This window comes from Hippocampus guttulatus, chromosome 9 (assembly GCF_054856545.1).
Source record: "Hippocampus guttulatus isolate MCC_2025c chromosome 9, RoL_Hgut_1.0, whole genome shotgun sequence".
Taxonomy (NCBI): domain Eukaryota; kingdom Metazoa; phylum Chordata; class Actinopteri; order Syngnathiformes; family Syngnathidae; genus Hippocampus; species Hippocampus guttulatus.
Genome location: NC_141269.1, coordinates 22,811,428 through 22,829,669, shown reverse-complemented (window position 1 = coordinate 22,829,669; position 18,242 = coordinate 22,811,428). Strand labels below are relative to the sequence as shown.

Sequence of the window (18,242 nt, the reverse complement as noted above, 5' to 3'; positions counted from 1 at the left end):
CTGCGCTAGCGAGTGATGGGACGATGATGCCTCAAGGAGTGTATTGACCCACTTCACAAACTATGTCAGCGCTGTATTGACACTGTGTTGGTCACCCAATAGTGACCCCTGCAGTAGTTATAAAATCATTGCCGGTAAAGAAATTCCTTGCTTATGTCAATGCTAAACTGAGTTGGTATGTAAAATATAGCAAATTTGAGTGACAATTCAGATTTTTAACTTATGTAGAAAAAATTGTGAAATCATGTGAAATAAAAGACAAAAAACTCTCCAGTTTATGAATTTATTATTTTATTAGTTTATGAATTTTTTATTGAGGATCAAAAGTTTTTGGAGTGTCTTTGCTCCAAGGCGATTTCTCCTCTTAGACACCAGCTCCCCAGCCTCAGAAAATACTCTTTCACATGGTTCAGATGATGATCGTGAGCAGAGAATATTAAATGAAAGTTGATGCAGATGTGGATATGTTTTCTGGTTCCATTTCCAATATTGTAAAGGATCTTGGTTTCTGGGTGTGTTTGCTTCTGACAAGCAGTGTTGGACTTCAATGATCGACGATCTCACAATTATAAGATAAAATGAACAAAGCCACTGTAAGGCTCTTTCACTGACTATCATATGTATAATAGATTTGTTTATCACTTGATCAACTGATCAAGTGGGTGCAATGCGCCACCGTAAAAAAACAAATGTACCTGTATATAACAGTAAACAATGCTCAAAGGAGAAAAAGATTTACCAAGATCAAAATTATTCCACACTGGGGAAAACTTCTTAGAACGATCCATAATTTCGCGAAACTCCAGCCAACATACCCTCGACATGTTGAGACAGTTTGTGTCCTTATAAACACACTTTGGCGCGGAACATTCAAACGATTCAGTTCCTGTATTGGTCACGTGATTCTTTCTTAAAGCAGTACACGTACCGATACGGGGTTTCACTCTTGAGCTCTCGCCACTGTGCTCACGCACCAGTGTCGCTCGTCCCATCACTAGCGCTAGCCATCTGGCGTATCGTACTGTGGAAGGGGCCTCGGCTTTTCTTGTGAGTTTTCCCGCTCAATGTGTTATTTCCAAAACGGACGATAAATCGTTTGATTGGCACGTTAATATGTCAAGATGCTACTCGGTCAATGTAGCTAGTTAGCACGCTAGCAAAGCTAGTCAGGATGCTAGCATAACGCCTCTGCTATCTTCTGTCAACTGAGCATTAGTCCCACATTGTAAATGACATTTTTACTAACTAGCCTAATTCTTAACACATTTAATCCACCACTGGCAATTAACTGGTGTCTGATATAAATTAGCACTCTTTAAACTCCAGGCCGTACACGCTGTCAATCCATTGTTCTCTAAACTACTCGTTTGCTTGTTAGCCTAGCATACGCGCATTACTTTGTACTCAAGAAGAACAAATCTTTTTACACAATTAATCGATAGTAATACAATGTATGGAGTTCCTGTGGGTGACCATATTTAAGATGGTGCTGGATTATTGCATTAAGTGCCAGCCTGGCCTATCATTGTTTCACTCCAGGCAGCACTCATTCAGAGCTTGCATTTTCAAAGCATTTGGAAAACCTTAGCTCTGTGGGTCGTTCCAGAATTGGAGGACATTTTGGCTTCAAATTTCCTGAAAACCAAACCTTCAGTTTTCTGATTTTCTGCTACATATTCATCAATGATAGGTATTAAATGATCAAAGACTTGATTACCTCATCTTGGATCAATTGTACAATTTTTATTTCATTATTTGGCGTTACCATACAGTACATGTCACTGTAATCACAGTAACTACTTTGCAAATCAAGATGAATGTAAGCCTTTTATCAAGAATCGAACCTGGCCTTTTAGCTAGCTGGTACTACTGACCAAGAGGACAGAATAAATTATGTAAATAAGTCAAGAAAAAATGTAAAAAGAATTATTCTGATCATATGCATAACAGGGTTGGTTGCATGAGATAGAGTGAGACATTTAATCAAGGCTAACTATTTGATAAAAATGTGAAAAATAGAAGAGCGGATATCCTCTTTGTGTGTGTGTGTTTTTTGGGGGGGAAGGTTGGGGAGATTGATGTGGTCTCAGAATGAGTAAATGTACTCATGAACTGCATGTTTTAGTGTTTTGTATGTGCATTATTTACATTTTGATGGGTGGGATGTAAGATGTCCTCCAATTCTGGAATAGCCCATATATTTATACATAGTCCTAAATGTGTGTTACAGAACTGATGACTGGATCGGACTAAAACCTGTATCAGTGCCAAGATGTCAAGTAAGGAAATTATTCTTTTCTTTTCCCTGTTTTTGGTTGGTGGGGGTTGGTACGTGCATGAAGAAGTTAGTTCACATGAACCAATTGTAATCACGTGGGGATTCTTGCAGTGTAGCAGGTATAAGTATTGTATTTTTTTAGGAGACACAGGAGTTGAGGTTTATGATTTTCTTTGGGTCCTATTTTTCCCCATTCCAGAGAGGCCATCCTATGCTCCACCCCCTCCCCCGGCACCTACAACTGTAAGTATGGCCGGACATATTTAACCGAAAATAATGACTTGGTGTCTCACTTATAGATGGTGTCCTCCTGCGGATTATTTTGTACTCATTTACCACCATCTTTGTTGGTTTCTTTCTTATCTTTAAGCCATTTTCATTCGTGTTTCTGTCTCATTTGTTTCCATTAGCAAATGCAGAATACTGCAGGATTTGTGGGGTACAACCCTTACAGCCATCTGGCCTACAACAACTACAGACTGGGAGGGAGCCAAAGCAGCAACAGTCGGGTAACGGTATGAATATTGTCATAGCAAAAACGAAAACGTGTCTATTTGTTGCAAGTAAATTGAATACGCTGCTCATGAGTTGGCTTGCCAAATTGAAAGCAACGTTTGTCTTAAGCTCTTGCAAGCATCCCAATAAAATGCAGTCATGCTCAAGATTTGCCTTTTGCTTTTTTTGAATATATTGTAGCTTTGCATTGGCTCTGTTTAAAGTGTATTCGTATGATATCGTCTCGAAATCAGTCTGAAACTGCTTTTGCTGAGTCCTGACTTCATAACAGTGTAGGCTGGTTTACCATCCATCTGTGTAGTCAAACGCCACCTACCTTGAATTGCTGCTTTCTGACGGCCATGTGAAGTAACCCATACCATCCCCGTTGCCATGGAATTATACACTCTCTGCTTGGCATGACTGGCTGCTGAACAGTAATTCAGTCGCTGCATGAAAGCTATGCTTGGCTAAGTCTGATGATGGCGTTATGTCACGCAGCAGACAAATCTCAACTTTGGAAAGATTTCCCATGTGTGTTTTTTTTTTAAAAATATGTCATCCATTCCACTCTATTGTATAGTGTAGTACTGCACTATGCTATCTTTTAAGTGATCAATTGTTTTGATCACAGTTGTGCTTAATTTCAAGTAGTCTCTTTTTGAGACTTACACAATAGACCCTCAAATATCGGCATCAGTTAGCACATTTCAAAAGTATCCTGGTTCTTCAGCCAGATATTATAGGCTCTGTGTTTTGCGTTTTTCTTTTGTCAGAATTCCTCTGGAATAAATATACCAAAGCCACCCAAGCCACCTGATAAACCATTGATGCCATATATGAGATACAGCCGTAAGGTAAGCACTGTACACTTTGAGAAATCTCTGTGTTTTGCATCATCAAGTCATCATTTGAGCAATTGGAACACCTGAATACTTTAACCACTTCTGAGTATGTCAAATATAAACTTTGTTTGAAATGTCAGTGTTTGCTAATTAAGGTAGGTGTGTTAAAATTAAGCCAGGACACAGTTAGCCAAGTCCTTGTACATAGTCGGATTTATCAACTTGGAGATGGAGTTTAAAGCACTCGGCCTCCTCTGGTTTGTGACCTCTCTGCAAAGAGATAACCACGTATAGCCCCTCCAACCCAATCCCACCCCCCATGTCTGGTTCTCATCACCAGGTTTGGGATCAAGTAAAAGCCTCCAATCCCGATCTGAAGCTATGGGAAATTGGGAAGATAATCGGTGGCATGTGGAGGGACCTCACTGATGAGGAGAAACAGGATTATTTGAATGACTACGAAGCAGAGAAGGTTGGTTGTTTTACAAGGAATGTTTCTGGGTCTTTTATGACTGATGGCCACCAGATACAGTGGATGTGAGAAGTCTATGCATTGAGGTTGGGCGATATTCAGATTTTGACACAGTTTTCACCCTCTCCACATTACACCTGCGCAGACCGCCCCGAGTCGGGCTGGGTTTAGAGCCCAAATCCGCACTCGTTGAACTTTTAAATAAGTTTGAATGCATTACTAATTGTACTTTTGCTGAAAAACATGTCACAGTCAAAAAAAAAATTTCAATTTTGTCGTTGTTGAAAATGGTAAGGTGCACTTTTCCAGTGCTTTATCGACACCATATGTTGCCCAAGCTGCCTTTTTTAAAAAGATACCAATACACCTCCAGCAACGCAGCGTCACCCTTTGGTTTAAAATAGCTTACTTTAACCTCTGGGCGCTCTGCTGCAAATTGTCGAGGGGCAGAAGGCAGGGTGTTCTTCCAACCATCCATTCTTTTAATGAAGTAGTCATCCTTGTGGACTAATTTTAACTGTATTTGATTTTCGTCACGGTGCTAAACGAGTAGTTTCGTCTTCTCTCCGTCATAGAAGTGGCCAAAGTCTCTTTTCGTATGCCGATGTGAGTGGCCAGCAGACAAAGGTGTTAATCAACTATCTAGCTGGGCTTCAGTGACTGCTTAAGAGTTGAATTTAATGCGTAAAAGCTGGCAACTCCTGGTTTGGTTGCTCAAACGAAGCCACCAGCCGGGCGTCACGATGTGTGTGGGTGGGGGTGGGGGTGTCAATGCGCTAGAGTCGCGAGCTGTGCAACGGCCATCTCATCTGAAATTCACTCTCCGAACATATTCCATCTCATCAGAGGAGGGCAGAAGCGTCAGGCTGAATTTCCAAACACGCCCTTTGTCTCATGTGATCTTATGACCTGTCATGACTAATAGAATGTCAATCCCCACACAGTTGCATGAAACCGTTATAGCCTGCTATGAGTTTAATTATAGTAATACGGAGTTAAAAAACCCATACAAAAAAATTATATTTAATATCGGAATAGGTCCCCATATGTTGCATTTAGTTATGACAGCGTTGAAAGTGACATCGTTGCTATTTTTAGACACTGCGGAAAACCATATCTCCGAAGTACTGCCCAACCATGCGAAACACCCTGTTGAAACCCAATTTGTTTTGTGGTATTAAAAACAAACATGACACCTGTGTGCTCCACTGTGTACAAGCCGTGAAAAGATACCGCTCGAGGTCAAGCATATACTGAAATGAAACTTTAAAACATGATAATATTAAGTTCGTCTTTCTCCATCACCGTGGCAAATAATTTTAAAACTTTTTCCATTGTGACTGAGATCTAACACTTGTATAATGCATTTGTAAAAAGGATGGGAGTTGTTCAAGTGTGAACACCATTTTATAACTGGGGTTGTGTCTCTGCTCAGATTTCAACAATTACATTCAAGCTCTGGTAAATGGGAGTCAGCACACACACCTGTCGCTATTTAAAGTGTTTCTGTTATTCCCAAAATAAGGTACAGATGTTCTAGTAGCCTGTTCTTGATGTGTTTTTGCTTTCTAGCAGAGGCCTGAAGATTTTGAGTTAACACTGGCTTGTATTTTAAACTGTTTATGATGTAACTTTCAGATTAACTATATTCGATGAAAAAGATCAGAATTTTTTTCGGTCTTGATCTTTTAAAAATATTTTTTTAAGATATCTTGTATTTGTCCCACACTGGGGAAATTTACAGTCTACAACAGCAAGATTGTGGGTAGAAAAAAGAAAAAAGGTCTTAAGGTCATAGAAACAAAATAACCCTATAATAGAAAAGCTATTCCCGCATGAAACGGCAATTGCTTCATTTTATATGACACAGTGTAATGTGTCAAGTACGTCTGGTGGCATGAAAATGAACAGAGGCAGAAAACCACATCCATACATGTGGTGGGATTCCACAAAAACACGTCACTTATTTAAGTTGAAACTTTTTTCAAGATCAGTTGTACAGCACCCATTTGTTCACATTTAGCCCAAAAGAGGAGACCACAGCAGTACAGGATGAATTATGCTATTGCTTCTAGGCAACACAGGAAGAGAACTAAATTAACCAAATGACTGTTAGAACAACTGTTCATTATTTGAAAGCAGAGTTAGTTGTTTTACTTCAATGTAGCATTATATGAAATTGGTTGAATGTACCGTATTTTCCGCACTATTCGGCCTACATAAAAGCATTGAATTTTCTCAAAAGCGAAAAAATAATTCCAAATTAATGTCACATTTTGGAGATGTTCTAAATGTATTTTCCGCACCTAAAACATTCTATAACTCGGTGGTGGCTTCGGCCATCCATTATGGCATTGTCTGCTGGTCAGGCAGCATCTCGGCCCGGGACAGAAAGAGAATGGAGCGACTGGTCAGGAGGGCCAGTTCTGTCCTGGGCTGCTCCCTGGACACTCTGGAGGAGGTGGGCAACAGGAGGATGCTAGCTAAGCTAAAACCTATGATGGACAGTCTGTCCCAGCCCCCCCTGACAGCACTAGGTAGACCCGCGCTGCAAGAAGGAGAGATACCGCTGCTCGTTCCTACTCACTGCTGTCAGGCTGCTGAATAAAAAAATAAAATGATGTGGAAAACAATTTTATTAGCACAGCCACCTGATCTATATCTATTTATATTGCACTTAATTGAACGGTGTACATCGAAACGGTAACATTCATTTTGTGAATGCAAAGACTTTGTTTTTCTTCTTTCTACCCAATCTTGCTGCTGTAGACTGTAAATTTCCCCAATGTGGGACAATTAAAGGATATCTTAAAATTATTCAATTTTTTTAAAAGCCGATTGTGCACCTTATAATTCAATGCACCTTTATATATGGATTAATATTCTTATTTCTTGGATATAGTATTTTAATTGTTTTGTAAAGTGCTTTGTTACAGCTCCAACAGTTGTGAATGCTCTATATCAGGGGTGGGCAATTATTTTTTGCATAGGGCCACATGAGAACCAGAAAATATTATGGAGGGCCGGATCAAAAGGGTGAACTAAATTCGACATATTAATTGGATTTCTTTATTTAAAAAGCAGTATTTTGCAATTTTTGGCACGTTTTTCAGACTTTAAGAGTACATTATTCCGTCGTATCGAACGGGATTTGCTTGACTTGGCGCTACTGCGGGCTTCCGTATCGTCTCCCCCTTCCTCCCTATGCTCTGAAACTTCAAGTAACTGTGCCACCTGGCGTTGAAATGCCTGTCATTACAAGTCCAAATGAAATGAATGCAGTCGTTGACATCGAACCTTAATTGTGTACCAACCTTCGGCGGGCTGGATTAAAAAGACCAACGGGCCGGATTTGGCCCGTGGGCCGTAGTTTGCCCACCCCTGCTCTATATAAATAAAGCTATATTGGATTGGATTCCATTTAGCATGGCTCCATCTAGTGGATGCATAATGCAACCGCAGCCACTATTGGCACTTCTTTTCTATGTACCTTATAACTCGGTGTGCCCAATATATGAAAACCGTTTTAAAATAGGCTGTTTGTTGAAGGTGCACCTTATACTCCGAAGCGCCTTTGTGTGTAGAATGCTATACTGTAATTGGTTTGCATCATCTATCATATTCTGTGCCGCACTACCAATATACTGTAAGCCCATTTTGTGTACTTGTTTGAACCACTGTTGCACTTAACTCATTGAATACCCCCCCTTTTCACTGGAGCAACCCCCTCAATCCCTCACATTTTACTGAATTTCGACTGATTTGCAAGGCCCACAGAATTTTCTGTCCTATGGCTATATATACATGCAACCTGTCAAAAGAAAGGTGAGACTCTCTTCTTTCAGCAGAAAAAAAAGTTAGTTTCTATCTTTCTCCGTTCGTTGGCAATCAGCATTAGAAAACTAAGTTTTATGGGAAAGGCCGATTTTCTGCAGAAATCCAGAGAAAATGAGCTTTTTGTAAAAGCATCATTTCAAGTTTTACACTATTTTTTGCTTTTGTGGCAGCTGAAATACCTCAATAATGTGTTCCTCCTACAAAAGAACATTACAAATAATGTTTTTGTCGCAAAATAATTTATTTGCACACAACAAAACTATTGAACTATGAACAAAAGTGCAGCTGTGGAGAAGATGGTTTTTGGCTTCCATCCAGTTTGTCACCACATCGATTCATCCCACCACGTCCAGATGCACGACCTATAAATTATAGAAACATAAAAAGTTGCAAATATATCTTGCTGCAGAGTGAGGTACAATCATTTTATTTACCTTTCTTTCCACCACCAAAGCGAGGAGTCGTCATCTTTTGGCTTCTGGTTGGACAATCTGTAATGTATAGAAGTATATACAATTACCACACTTTTATTTTTCTATTTTTTTTATTGTTGCTTTCCACTTACATTTCAGCATCTCTCACACACACATGCTCGCACACTGCTATTTACACCATTCATTCCACGTTGCTCAGCATCCAATTTGAAATGAAATGGAATATGAATTTAACACTAGTGGTTTTAGCAGAGCTGAGCGGACCAAATGTGTCCTGTTTTTTTTGAAAACCTATGACGACATGCAAGTCAGCGCATTTATGGCGCATATTTTCATCCACATCTACGAGACGCATCAACCGTACATAAATTACTGGCAACTTCATAGTATAGCGGGGAATGTAGCGGTACATAAAAGTGACTGAGGAGGCATAAGAAGTGATGAAGTTTTGAATGGGAACTTGCAAGCTAGTCAGCAGTTACCTCCTCGTTCCAGCGGCTCTGGCGAGGACTCTCAGCTGCTTTCCGTTATGTCCGAAGGCACATATTCGTCCGACATCGGGATCCAAATCGCTCTCCAATTCATCGTTTTCGCCGTCGTCTTTACGAGACGATTCCAACGAATCGCTGACGTGTGCCCGGCGTCGGCCATGCGAAGCAATGCAGCCTCTTTGCCGGCATCGCTGGAAGTCGCCGGGGAGACGATTTGTGGGCGACGTGGGGCATCGGGAGGCACAAAATGCTCTGCCAAGCGATGATCGCTGACGTGGAGCAAGTTCATCTTCATCAGATGAACTCGAAACTCGGCGTGAGCTATGCGGGCTGCGTGTAGCACGCCATGTTTGTGCAGGCCGACGTTCGTTTGATGGGTGCTGCTTTCGATTAGTGACCGAAGCGTCATTTTATCTTCCACACAAACACCATCTCCTTTGTTGTTTTGTTTCGAGGACGCTTTTATACCGAAAAAAAAAATCATTTTAGTTAGTTATTTCCTTTTCTCCATCGTTGCTAGTTGCTAATGTTCCAATCCACATATGCCCCTCCTTCACTGTACGCCCTTTCTACTACTTCTGCTGCGTGATCCTGGTTGATGTTTGCACCACTGCCACCCGATGGCCATTTCTTTGCTATTTAACATTGCCGTCAAGCCTAATCCTGTGGTGAGAAGTTGCATCGGACTCTCTTGCACCCTCCCCCATGAAAACACGTGATTGACGTCATGGGGAGGGAACGGCTATGCGCAAATTGACGTATTTATACGTCAAAGGGTGTAAATGAGTTAACTAACAACCATACAAGTATTGTGTTTGGGCACATTAATTGGAATTTCAGGAAAAATTATTTAGGTCAATTTTAAAGCACTTTTTAATTTTTTTATTCTCACAATAGTTGCATTTTTTTTCTTTTACTTTAGCATATACAGTATTGTCACTCTACAGTGAGTCAATAATTTTTTTAAATAAATATCTATGCGTTTTATTTTGTAAAATTGCATTCCAGCTGAGTTTTTCTTCAAAATCAAATTAGCTTTGCTTCGAGACAAGAACATAAATTTCACTGCTCAGCACAATGTGAATTAAAGAAATTAAAACAATTGTTTCCATTAAAAAAGATTAGTTCATTCATCATATCTTCAAATATTTATTTTTTTGAAAAGCAATGGCCTTGGTTCCCAGCGATTAACCTGCTTAAAAAAAACTTGATATATATAATATAAGAGCTGTCAGTTTAGCGCGTTTTTATTGGCATTAATTTAAATAAATTTTAACGGGATAACATTTTTTCTCGCGAGATTAACGCGGCACACGTCACAGCGGATGTTACGTTGCTCTATAAATAAACCAGAAACAAAACAACAAGCGCGCTACACAGGTCCACGCACGTTTGTTTTGCCAGACACGGCAGCGCGAGACACCGAAAGCGGATACTTAAAGAGTTTATGAATGGAAAGTTTACTTTTAAAAAGTTGCCAGATTGTTCCACTGACAAGACCAAAGTTACCTGTATGTTTTGCAGTCGTAAACTGAGCTATCATCATAGCACGTCGAGTCTGAAATACCACTTAATGGCCAAGTACACAGCTAACGCAAGTACTCCGCCCCCTCGTCTCAGACAGACAGCTATGGATCATTTCAAAGCGAAGAAAATGGATGACACGACGAAGAACAAATTTGCTGAAGCCATAGCTAAATGTATGGCTACTGCATGCAAGCTTGTCAACATTGTCCACAGCTCGACTCAAGCTGAAAATTCGCATTGCATCGAACGACTCCACAACTGATTGCCAGCGAGAGCCTCCATTACAAGCTGTGTATAGAGATTGTTCGTAGTGGAGAAGGCTAAGGTACACCAAGCGGGAGAAGACACTGTTTCGGGAGAGAAATAAGAATAAAGAGCAGGTAGCCTGTCGAATACGATGTATGCCACTGACGCGATTGCTACTTGTTTGGAACTATTTTGTGTGGAAGGTTACAGTGTTCCGTGTCCATATAAATAAAGCGGGTGGAGCTTCTCTGTGTTCGTCTGACTGACGGTGCGCTTAGGCACGTCGAGAGTTCAGCGGTGCAGTCGTAGCGACCATACTGAAAATAAAGCGTCATCGAACCAAGTGTAGTCATCCGAAATGATGTCTACACAAAATCGTAGAGAGACTTCCGCGCAAGAAGGACCAACAGAATCAACATAGCCTGACTGCTGTGTTCAAAGCAAACTTGAGAAAAACGCAGTATGCAACCATGGCTTAAATCCACTACTAGTTTACCTTAGATGTGCACTTTATAATGTTCTGTTTTGAGTCCATAAAAAGAGCTGTTAAAGCAGCTGTTGTGTGACAAAATATTTTTTTCACTGTTGTTGATGGACAGTAATCAGTGTTGTGTCCAAGGACCGGCAACCCAAGGCCAAGGCCAAGGACTTGACTCCGAGGCCAAGGACTTGGAAAATTTTCCGGGGCAAGGCCAAGGCCAAGGACTTGAGAAATTTTCCGAGGCCAAGGCCAAGGACCAAGGACTTGCCTCCGAGGCCAAGGACCAAGGACTGATTTTGAAGCTGAGGCCTAGCCGAGGACATGTATAAAACAATGCTATCATACCACTTGGCAGATCTTCATGCTTTGCAACACCCGTCCATCATAACCCCTTGCACTCCCTAAGGCTTGAATGAAGTGTTTTTATTCAAAGAGTAGAACAGTCAGGGTACGTGTTATGCAAACAAAACTGGAATCGAGCAAAAGGACTCCAAATCCCAACGGCCAAACCCGGAAGTGAACTGCCGACATTATTGACTCCAGCTGTAACGCAAATTACTTGGTTCAAACAAACATTCTAGTGCGACCGCACAAACGTGACGACTGTGCAAAAATAACTAATTAAAAGACACCACTGTTACAGAAAGACTTTGCACGCTATTTAAACTGCCGATCGCGAACGCAACAAACCGTGATTGAAACTAACTGTGATGCCGCTCTTTATACATTGCGCTAACTGTTACCTGTCAGTGGCAGCTGCGCCCCTCTTAAAGCGCCAGAGTTAATCCATCAATCTGGGTTTCCTTGGATGGAATTTATTCGATTCCTTCGTGATTTTTACGGTCCTTATAAAAGGGATTCGAGGCTCTAATCCCTCATTGTGTCCGAGGACCGGCAATCCAAGGCCAAGGCAAAGGACTTGACTCCCGAGGCCAAGGCCAAGGACCAAGGACTTGACTCCGAGGCCAAGGACCGCCCCTCGGTCCTCGAGCCGGTCCTCGAGGCCAAGGACCGGCTCGAGGAACACATCTCTGACAGTAATATTGTGTGAGAGATTATGTGTGAATAACTGCTCCAAGTGAAAAATGTTCATGTAAAATTGAAAATCGAAATTGTTATTTCAGTAAATATTTGCATTTTGCACATAGAAAACTGATTCATGATTCCATGTTGATGAGAACATTAAAATGGGGAAAAATAGGACAAAAAAATATAAAAGGAAATTCAGAAACAATTAAAAAATGCATGAGTAATCACGTTTAATTTTTAGTGAATTTGAGTTAATTATGACAGTTGCATTTTTAATTAGATTCAATATTTTAATCGTTTGACAGCTCATATATATAAAGCCTACGAGAACATCTGAACTTGATTGTGGGTTATTCAAAGGAACTTTAAATGATGGCAGATGTGTGTTGACTCACATTTATTGTCAGTTTAAATATGAATACATTACACTATAATACAATACATCTATAAATAGCGCTTTCACAGCAATGGTGAATTCTGAACGGGGTCACTCACCATTCGTGAGAGGGTATTCACTGTTTGCAACCACATTATTCTTCCTCTCTTATAAAATGTTTTTTCCCGCCTATTGTGTTGTGCAGGTTGTAGGTGGAAACACTTTTGAAATGATTGATAAAGGGTCTCCTGTTTTCTATCACAAAAACCTGGCATTTGAACAGGGCTGTATAGACTGATGTCTCCAGCAATTGTGGGTCCCTCCAGTCATCATTGCTTCCTGTGTAACAATCTTGCCTAACCTCTTTCCTTATCTTGATTTTAGCTGGTGTGTGCTTGCTTGCCTTCCCCTTGTAATTCCTATCATCTCCAACATAGATTGAATATAATGAAAGCATGAAGGCCTATCACAACTCGCCAGCTTACCTGGCCTACGTCAATGCAAAAAGCCGCGCTGAGGCAGCACTCGAAGAAGAGAGCCGTCAGCGGCAGTCTAGACTGGACAAGGGCGAGCCATACATGAGTATTCAGCCAGCTGAGGATCCAGATGGTAAGGCCATGCAGCGTAATTTGTTTTCCACCACACTTTACAGCACCATGCTGCAATTACTTCAGCGGGACCACACAAACTGTTGTCTTGTATTTTCCACTGGTACCACTAGTTTAACCAATTTTGGTTTGGTTTTGACAATTACATCTCTGTTTTTCAGCAGTCAAATGTCTTGCATAGCATGCAGGTTTTGCAAAATGGGCATTCTTTTTCCGACCCCCCCCCCCCCCACACACACACACACTAACAGAAAATGTTAACATGAGCTACGCCCATGTCAAGGAAATGAAGCTTGGCCAAAGTGTAGCTGTCTTACAGTGAAAGATAACAACAGTGAGGACAAATACAGATAACAGCATTTAGAAGCAAGTCAAGCCATAAAATGTCTGTGCCGTCCTGAGGGGTGTTGGTCACAGGAGATCTCATGCACACGTTGTTGACCAATTACAGTTTGAGCAAAAATATTTTCAGATAAAGAATTTAAATCTTGCACAAGTGTTTCCTGCTCCGATCATTTTTGCGAGAGAAATGTTCAAAGTTGAACCCTCTGACTAGTTCTACAGTACGTCACACTTTGTCATTGCAAGCACTGTTGCCACCAAAAGTAGGAAAATAGGTTTATGAAAAGTCAAATAAAATATTTTGATTGAAAGGATAAACAAATGTTCAAATAGTGTATGTATTCTGTGTAAGTTTTTGTATAAAATGCTTTCGTCAGCCTGGTCCTATTTTTATTTATTTACAAAATGCATTTTAAATTGCCTGTATTTGTAATTTGTAATTGATTTTTTTTCACGTTTAAACTACTCAGTCTGGCTAACACCACAGATTGTCAATTTTGTTGGCAATTCACATGAACTCTTAGATGTCCAATGCTTTTCCTGTGTTGCGAAAAAGGCACACTTTCTGGCAAATGTAAATTGCAAACCACAGGTATAGAGACAGCCAACAATTAATTTTTTCAAAGGTCAGTTTTGCTTATAATAATAATAATAATAATAATACATTTTATTTATAAGCGCCTTTCAAAACACCCAAGGACGCTGTATAATCAAAAAAGAGCAATAAAACCACAGATACAATGATAAATAATAAAAAAGCGATGAGTTTAAACTGGGTATACAATTTTAAATAGGTGGATTTTGAGATGAATTTTGAATATGGGAAGAGAGTCAATATTACGGATGTTGGGTGGGAGTGAGTTCCAAAGTTTGGGGGCATTCACTTAACCACTTATGGCTGTGGTTAAGTGAATTGTTTTACTATGTGCACACTGCAGTATACGGCAACGAATCATTGTCAATATTTCAACACTACTCTTCCGACATTCCTCATTTTCATCGCTGTTTGCTGAAACTGTTATGATTATTCTTTGCCCATCTTAGGCTTGGTTAACATCCAACTTTTTTGTTTTTTTTCCCCATGTTTTCCTAGATTATGATGATGGGTTTTCAATAAAGCACTCCGCAGCAGCCCGTTTTCAGCGCAACCACCGGCTGATCAGTGAGATTCTCAGTGAGAGTGTGGTGCCTGATGTGCGTTCTGTTGTCACAACTGCCCGTATGCAAGTCCTCAAACGTCAGGTCCAGTCTTTGATGGTTCACCAGGTATAGAGTAATTGCGTTTTAGACTTTGATACTTGCACACGTGGGTCATATTATGTTGGTAGTATTTGGTAACTGTTGTCTCTGGTTGTCTCGTACCACAGAGAAAGTTGGAAGCAGAATTGCTTCAAATTGAAGATCGCCACCAGGATAAGAAACGAAAATTCATTGAAGCCACAGATTCGTTCACAAATGAGCTCAAAAGAGTATGGCCTCTTTTTTTTTTTTTTTAAATTACAACAAACATTGTTGAAACACTTCCAAGTCAGGCTCATTTCACATGTTTACTAGCTGTTCAGTGAGCAGTTCTGGTAAAGTACCAGCCTACATCTGCCCCGAGGCATACACTTCCGTTAACTCCATCCACATGTTGTAGCAGTCACGTCTCTGAAATTAAACACAGCTTTTGTTGGCTGCGTTGTCAACATCTTACAACAGTATTGATGATGGCCTACAACAGTATTGATGATGGTATTATCCTCTGATCTACTACCATCAAACATTAAAACATGAAGCTCCATTCAGGAGTATGGGGTTTTTTGGTGATCCTGATTTGTTGAGTAATGCAAATATCTATATACATTTTTTTCAGCTTTGCTGTATGAAAGTGGAAGTGGACATGGAGAAGATATCTGCAGAGATTTCTGCAGCAGAAGAGGCAGCCCGCAAACGGCTGGCTGAACGGGAGAAAGATGCAGGCGACAGAGGAAGTAAAGAGGCCCCCACATGTGTGTCAGGAGCAGCAGCAGAAGAAGAAAAACATGGCAAATCCCAACCGAATTCTCTCAGTGACAGTACCAACAAGGGAGGTGAGAACAATGAGTTGATCAGCAAAGATCCATCAGGTGAGCCATATAACCAGTCATCGGTGACTAATTGAGATGTCTGGCTCACAAAACAAACAGTATAGTTGACCACTTTTTTTAACGTTCTTTTACCCACTGATTTCATATTGCAGGGAAGCAGAAGGCCGCAGAGGAACTTCAAGACCAGCCAGGCAGCGAAGAGGGGGCCTCAGAGGACAAGGAGAGTGTCCTCGAGGGAGCCATGGAGGAGGGAACCAGTGACAGTAACACAGGTTCAGAAACCACTTCTGCTCAGACAGAAGATGCTCTGACCAGTGAACCATCTGAGGGTTCCGGCAGGGCAAGATCAACCCACTGAGACGCTCGCCTGTCTCTGAACTATCGGACTGCCTTTTCATCTGCTGGACACTCAGGAAGTTGCCACCAACCATATCTTGTTTTACCCCAAAAGCAGACGAAACAAGTCTTTGCAGCTCAAGTCAACACAGCTGTCGTTTGTAAAGTAGTGAACCACAGGAGCCTGTAAGAGGTAGCCATATTTTTTTTTCACAGGAAGAACTGCCCTTAGCCCATTTCGGCAAATATCAATTCCTAACTCTCAGTCCACTGCAATAGAAATCTGATAACATGTGAAACAACCTCATGTGAATCAAGTGTTACATAGATGTAACAATGTTTTGTAGTGTGATAATTTTTTTGTATCTTTTTTTTTGTGCATGTTTCAATTCCCAAAAACTGTTAGTTCGTAGCAAGGAGCTGTGTGATCTTGGCAGAAAATGCTTTTTACTACTTTTGTTGGTATTATGGTGACTGTCTCTGGATTTTTTTCATGTCCTTAGTAGTATAGTAATATGAGTTATGTTAATTTCTTATATTGTTATCTTAGTCCATCAGAAGGTATTAGATATCTCACAGGAAACTGCTGTACAAAGATCAGATGAGAAGCAGTGTTCTAAAGATTGCTAGCTGTCGAATTAGTCAAGAGCTCAAAACCTAGACGTATTGAGATATTGTGCATACAGTGTATGAGGTTTGCATGAATAAGACGTCATTTTCTCATACAATAGTCCAGAATACACCGTTTTAAAATACATGTTATTGTACACGTTTATGCCAATAAACTTTTGTTTTACATTCCAAATCACATTTTTTTTCTCGTGGTATTTTATGTACAGTAATTACAACAACGGTGGCATAAGTGGGATTACTACATATCACTGATTCAAGAAGCCACCTACTGCGCAGCACTTTAAGGAGACTAGTTGGGACATGTTTAACTGAATCACTGCCATTTATTCGTTGGCACACCAGTTGGTTGAGCTGGATCGCCGGACTAATTTTAAAGAGAAGGGGTGTAGGCAGGATTTCTGTGTTTTGTGTGTGAAAAGGGGCGGGGGTTCACTTTAGACCGCTTTTAAGTATTGCTGCCTATTTAATTTAATCTACTTGCCTCTGTCGATCGTGGGTCCTTAGAGTTCCCACCCACGCACACCAACACATTTTACACGCCTTAAACTTGCTCACGACCACATGGTTCCAGTTGGTGATTGCAGGTTGGGCCGTGGTTGAGATTGGAAGAGCTTCACTTCTCACTGGCATACGTGTAAAAAATCTCATGGTATAGAATAAAGCCTTTTTGAGTCCTGTAATGGAGAAATTTAGGTTTTACAACAATTCAAAGCAAACAGTTGTATGCGACAATACATTACAGATAATCATCACCTAGAATTATATTGGAGGGAATTATGAGTATCAACTCATAATTTCAAGTCAAAAGGAAATGGCAGTACAGGTACATTGAAATGTATACTGTATAAACAAATAAGTGAGGTGTACCAAGGTGAATTCGTTTAAAATCAGCGTTCCTGGCCGGAGCATAAAAAGCGACGGACCCGGTCACAGCAACAGAATGTAAACAACGCCCGTACCAAGAACGGGTTGTTTTGTAAAAGTACTGCTGCTACAAAACACGTGCATGACTGGATAATCTAGCCCAAAGAGCCTGTTAGTAGTGATGGGTCCATGAGGCCTCATGAGGCGTGTCGACACAATGACACACTGTGTTGATACTGTACTGATACTGTGTCGCTGACCACTGCCACCTGCTGGACCTTCAAAATCCCTGCAGCCAACCCACTTGACAGACTGAACAAACTGATTTGATGATGACGTGTATACAATGCACTACCTCACTCTACCCACAATAGCCACAAGCGCCATTGTTTATGTTGTTTATGCTGTTTATATTGTTTATATTGTCTATACTGTTCAGATTACATGTCTTTTTTATACAGTGTAGCTGCTATCCTTTCTTAGCTGTGTGTGTTTAATGCACAGCATGTTTGCATGCATGTATGCACTGAGGATTGAGAGGAAGAAATTTCATCTACGCTGCATGTCATACATAAAGCATATTTGACAATAAAGATGCCATTGACCCTTGACAATATCATTCACATCCATGCATTCATATTGTATCATTCAATGTGTTTCAATAATGTGAAAATCATGTGAATGAGGATGCTTTTGGGCTTTGTCTTCACAAATTTTGATTTAGAAAAATAAGATGCTCCAGTGTTTTAAATTTCACTCTGTTGCGTTTAATGCATGCTATTTCCCCTGTTGTGGAGAACACACACACACAATGGAATAAGACATGTCAAAAATCCGAGAGGCACTTGGAGAGACAAGGAGATTTTAATAAATACCTTA

The 18,242-nt window shown here is 40.5% G+C and overlaps 1 protein-coding gene and 1 long non-coding RNA gene across 4 annotated transcripts; one reads left to right on the top strand and one right to left on the bottom strand.

Annotated features, from left to right (window-relative positions):
• The first annotated feature begins 924 nt into the window (after positions 1-924).
• Positions 925-16,674, top strand: smarce1 (SWI/SNF related BAF chromatin remodeling complex subunit E1). 3 transcript variants are annotated; one of them, XM_086119369.1, is made up of 11 exons: positions 925-1,047; positions 2,231-2,279; positions 2,478-2,521; positions 2,689-2,787; positions 3,550-3,630; positions 3,959-4,090; positions 12,949-13,120; positions 14,555-14,727; positions 14,829-14,930; positions 15,317-15,569; positions 15,683-16,674. In XM_086119369.1, the coding sequence occupies exons 2-11, from the start codon at positions 2,273-2,275 to the stop codon at positions 15,886-15,888; spliced, it is 1,269 nt and encodes a 422-aa protein (XP_085975495.1). In that variant the 5' UTR covers positions 925-1,047; positions 2,231-2,272; the 3' UTR covers positions 15,889-16,674. The 3 variants fall into 3 exon arrangements, with proteins under 3 accessions (XP_085975495.1, XP_085975496.1, XP_085975494.1); XM_086119370.1 differs by having other exon boundaries at positions 2,689-2,793; positions 15,317-15,533; XM_086119368.1 differs by having other exon boundaries at positions 2,689-2,793.
• Positions 8,150-12,952, bottom strand: LOC147200776 (uncharacterized). The gene is made up of 3 exons (XR_015101770.1): positions 8,844-12,952; positions 8,362-8,418; positions 8,150-8,289 (listed from the first exon to the last, which is right to left on the bottom strand). It is a non-coding gene; the product is annotated as an uncharacterized LOC147200776 (long non-coding RNA).
• Positions 16,675-18,242: the final 1,568 nt, after the last annotated feature.

Excerpts from the sequence above, each read along its gene's own strand:
- smarce1 (XM_086119368.1), top strand. Across the intron at positions 2,522-2,688 it reads CTCCCCCGGCACCTACAACT|CAAATGCAGAATACTGCAGG; the intron begins GTAAGTATGGCC and ends TGTTTCCATTAG. Across the intron at positions 4,091-12,948 it reads ATGACTACGAAGCAGAGAAG|ATTGAATATAATGAAAGCAT; the intron begins GTTGGTTGTTTT and ends TCTCCAACATAG.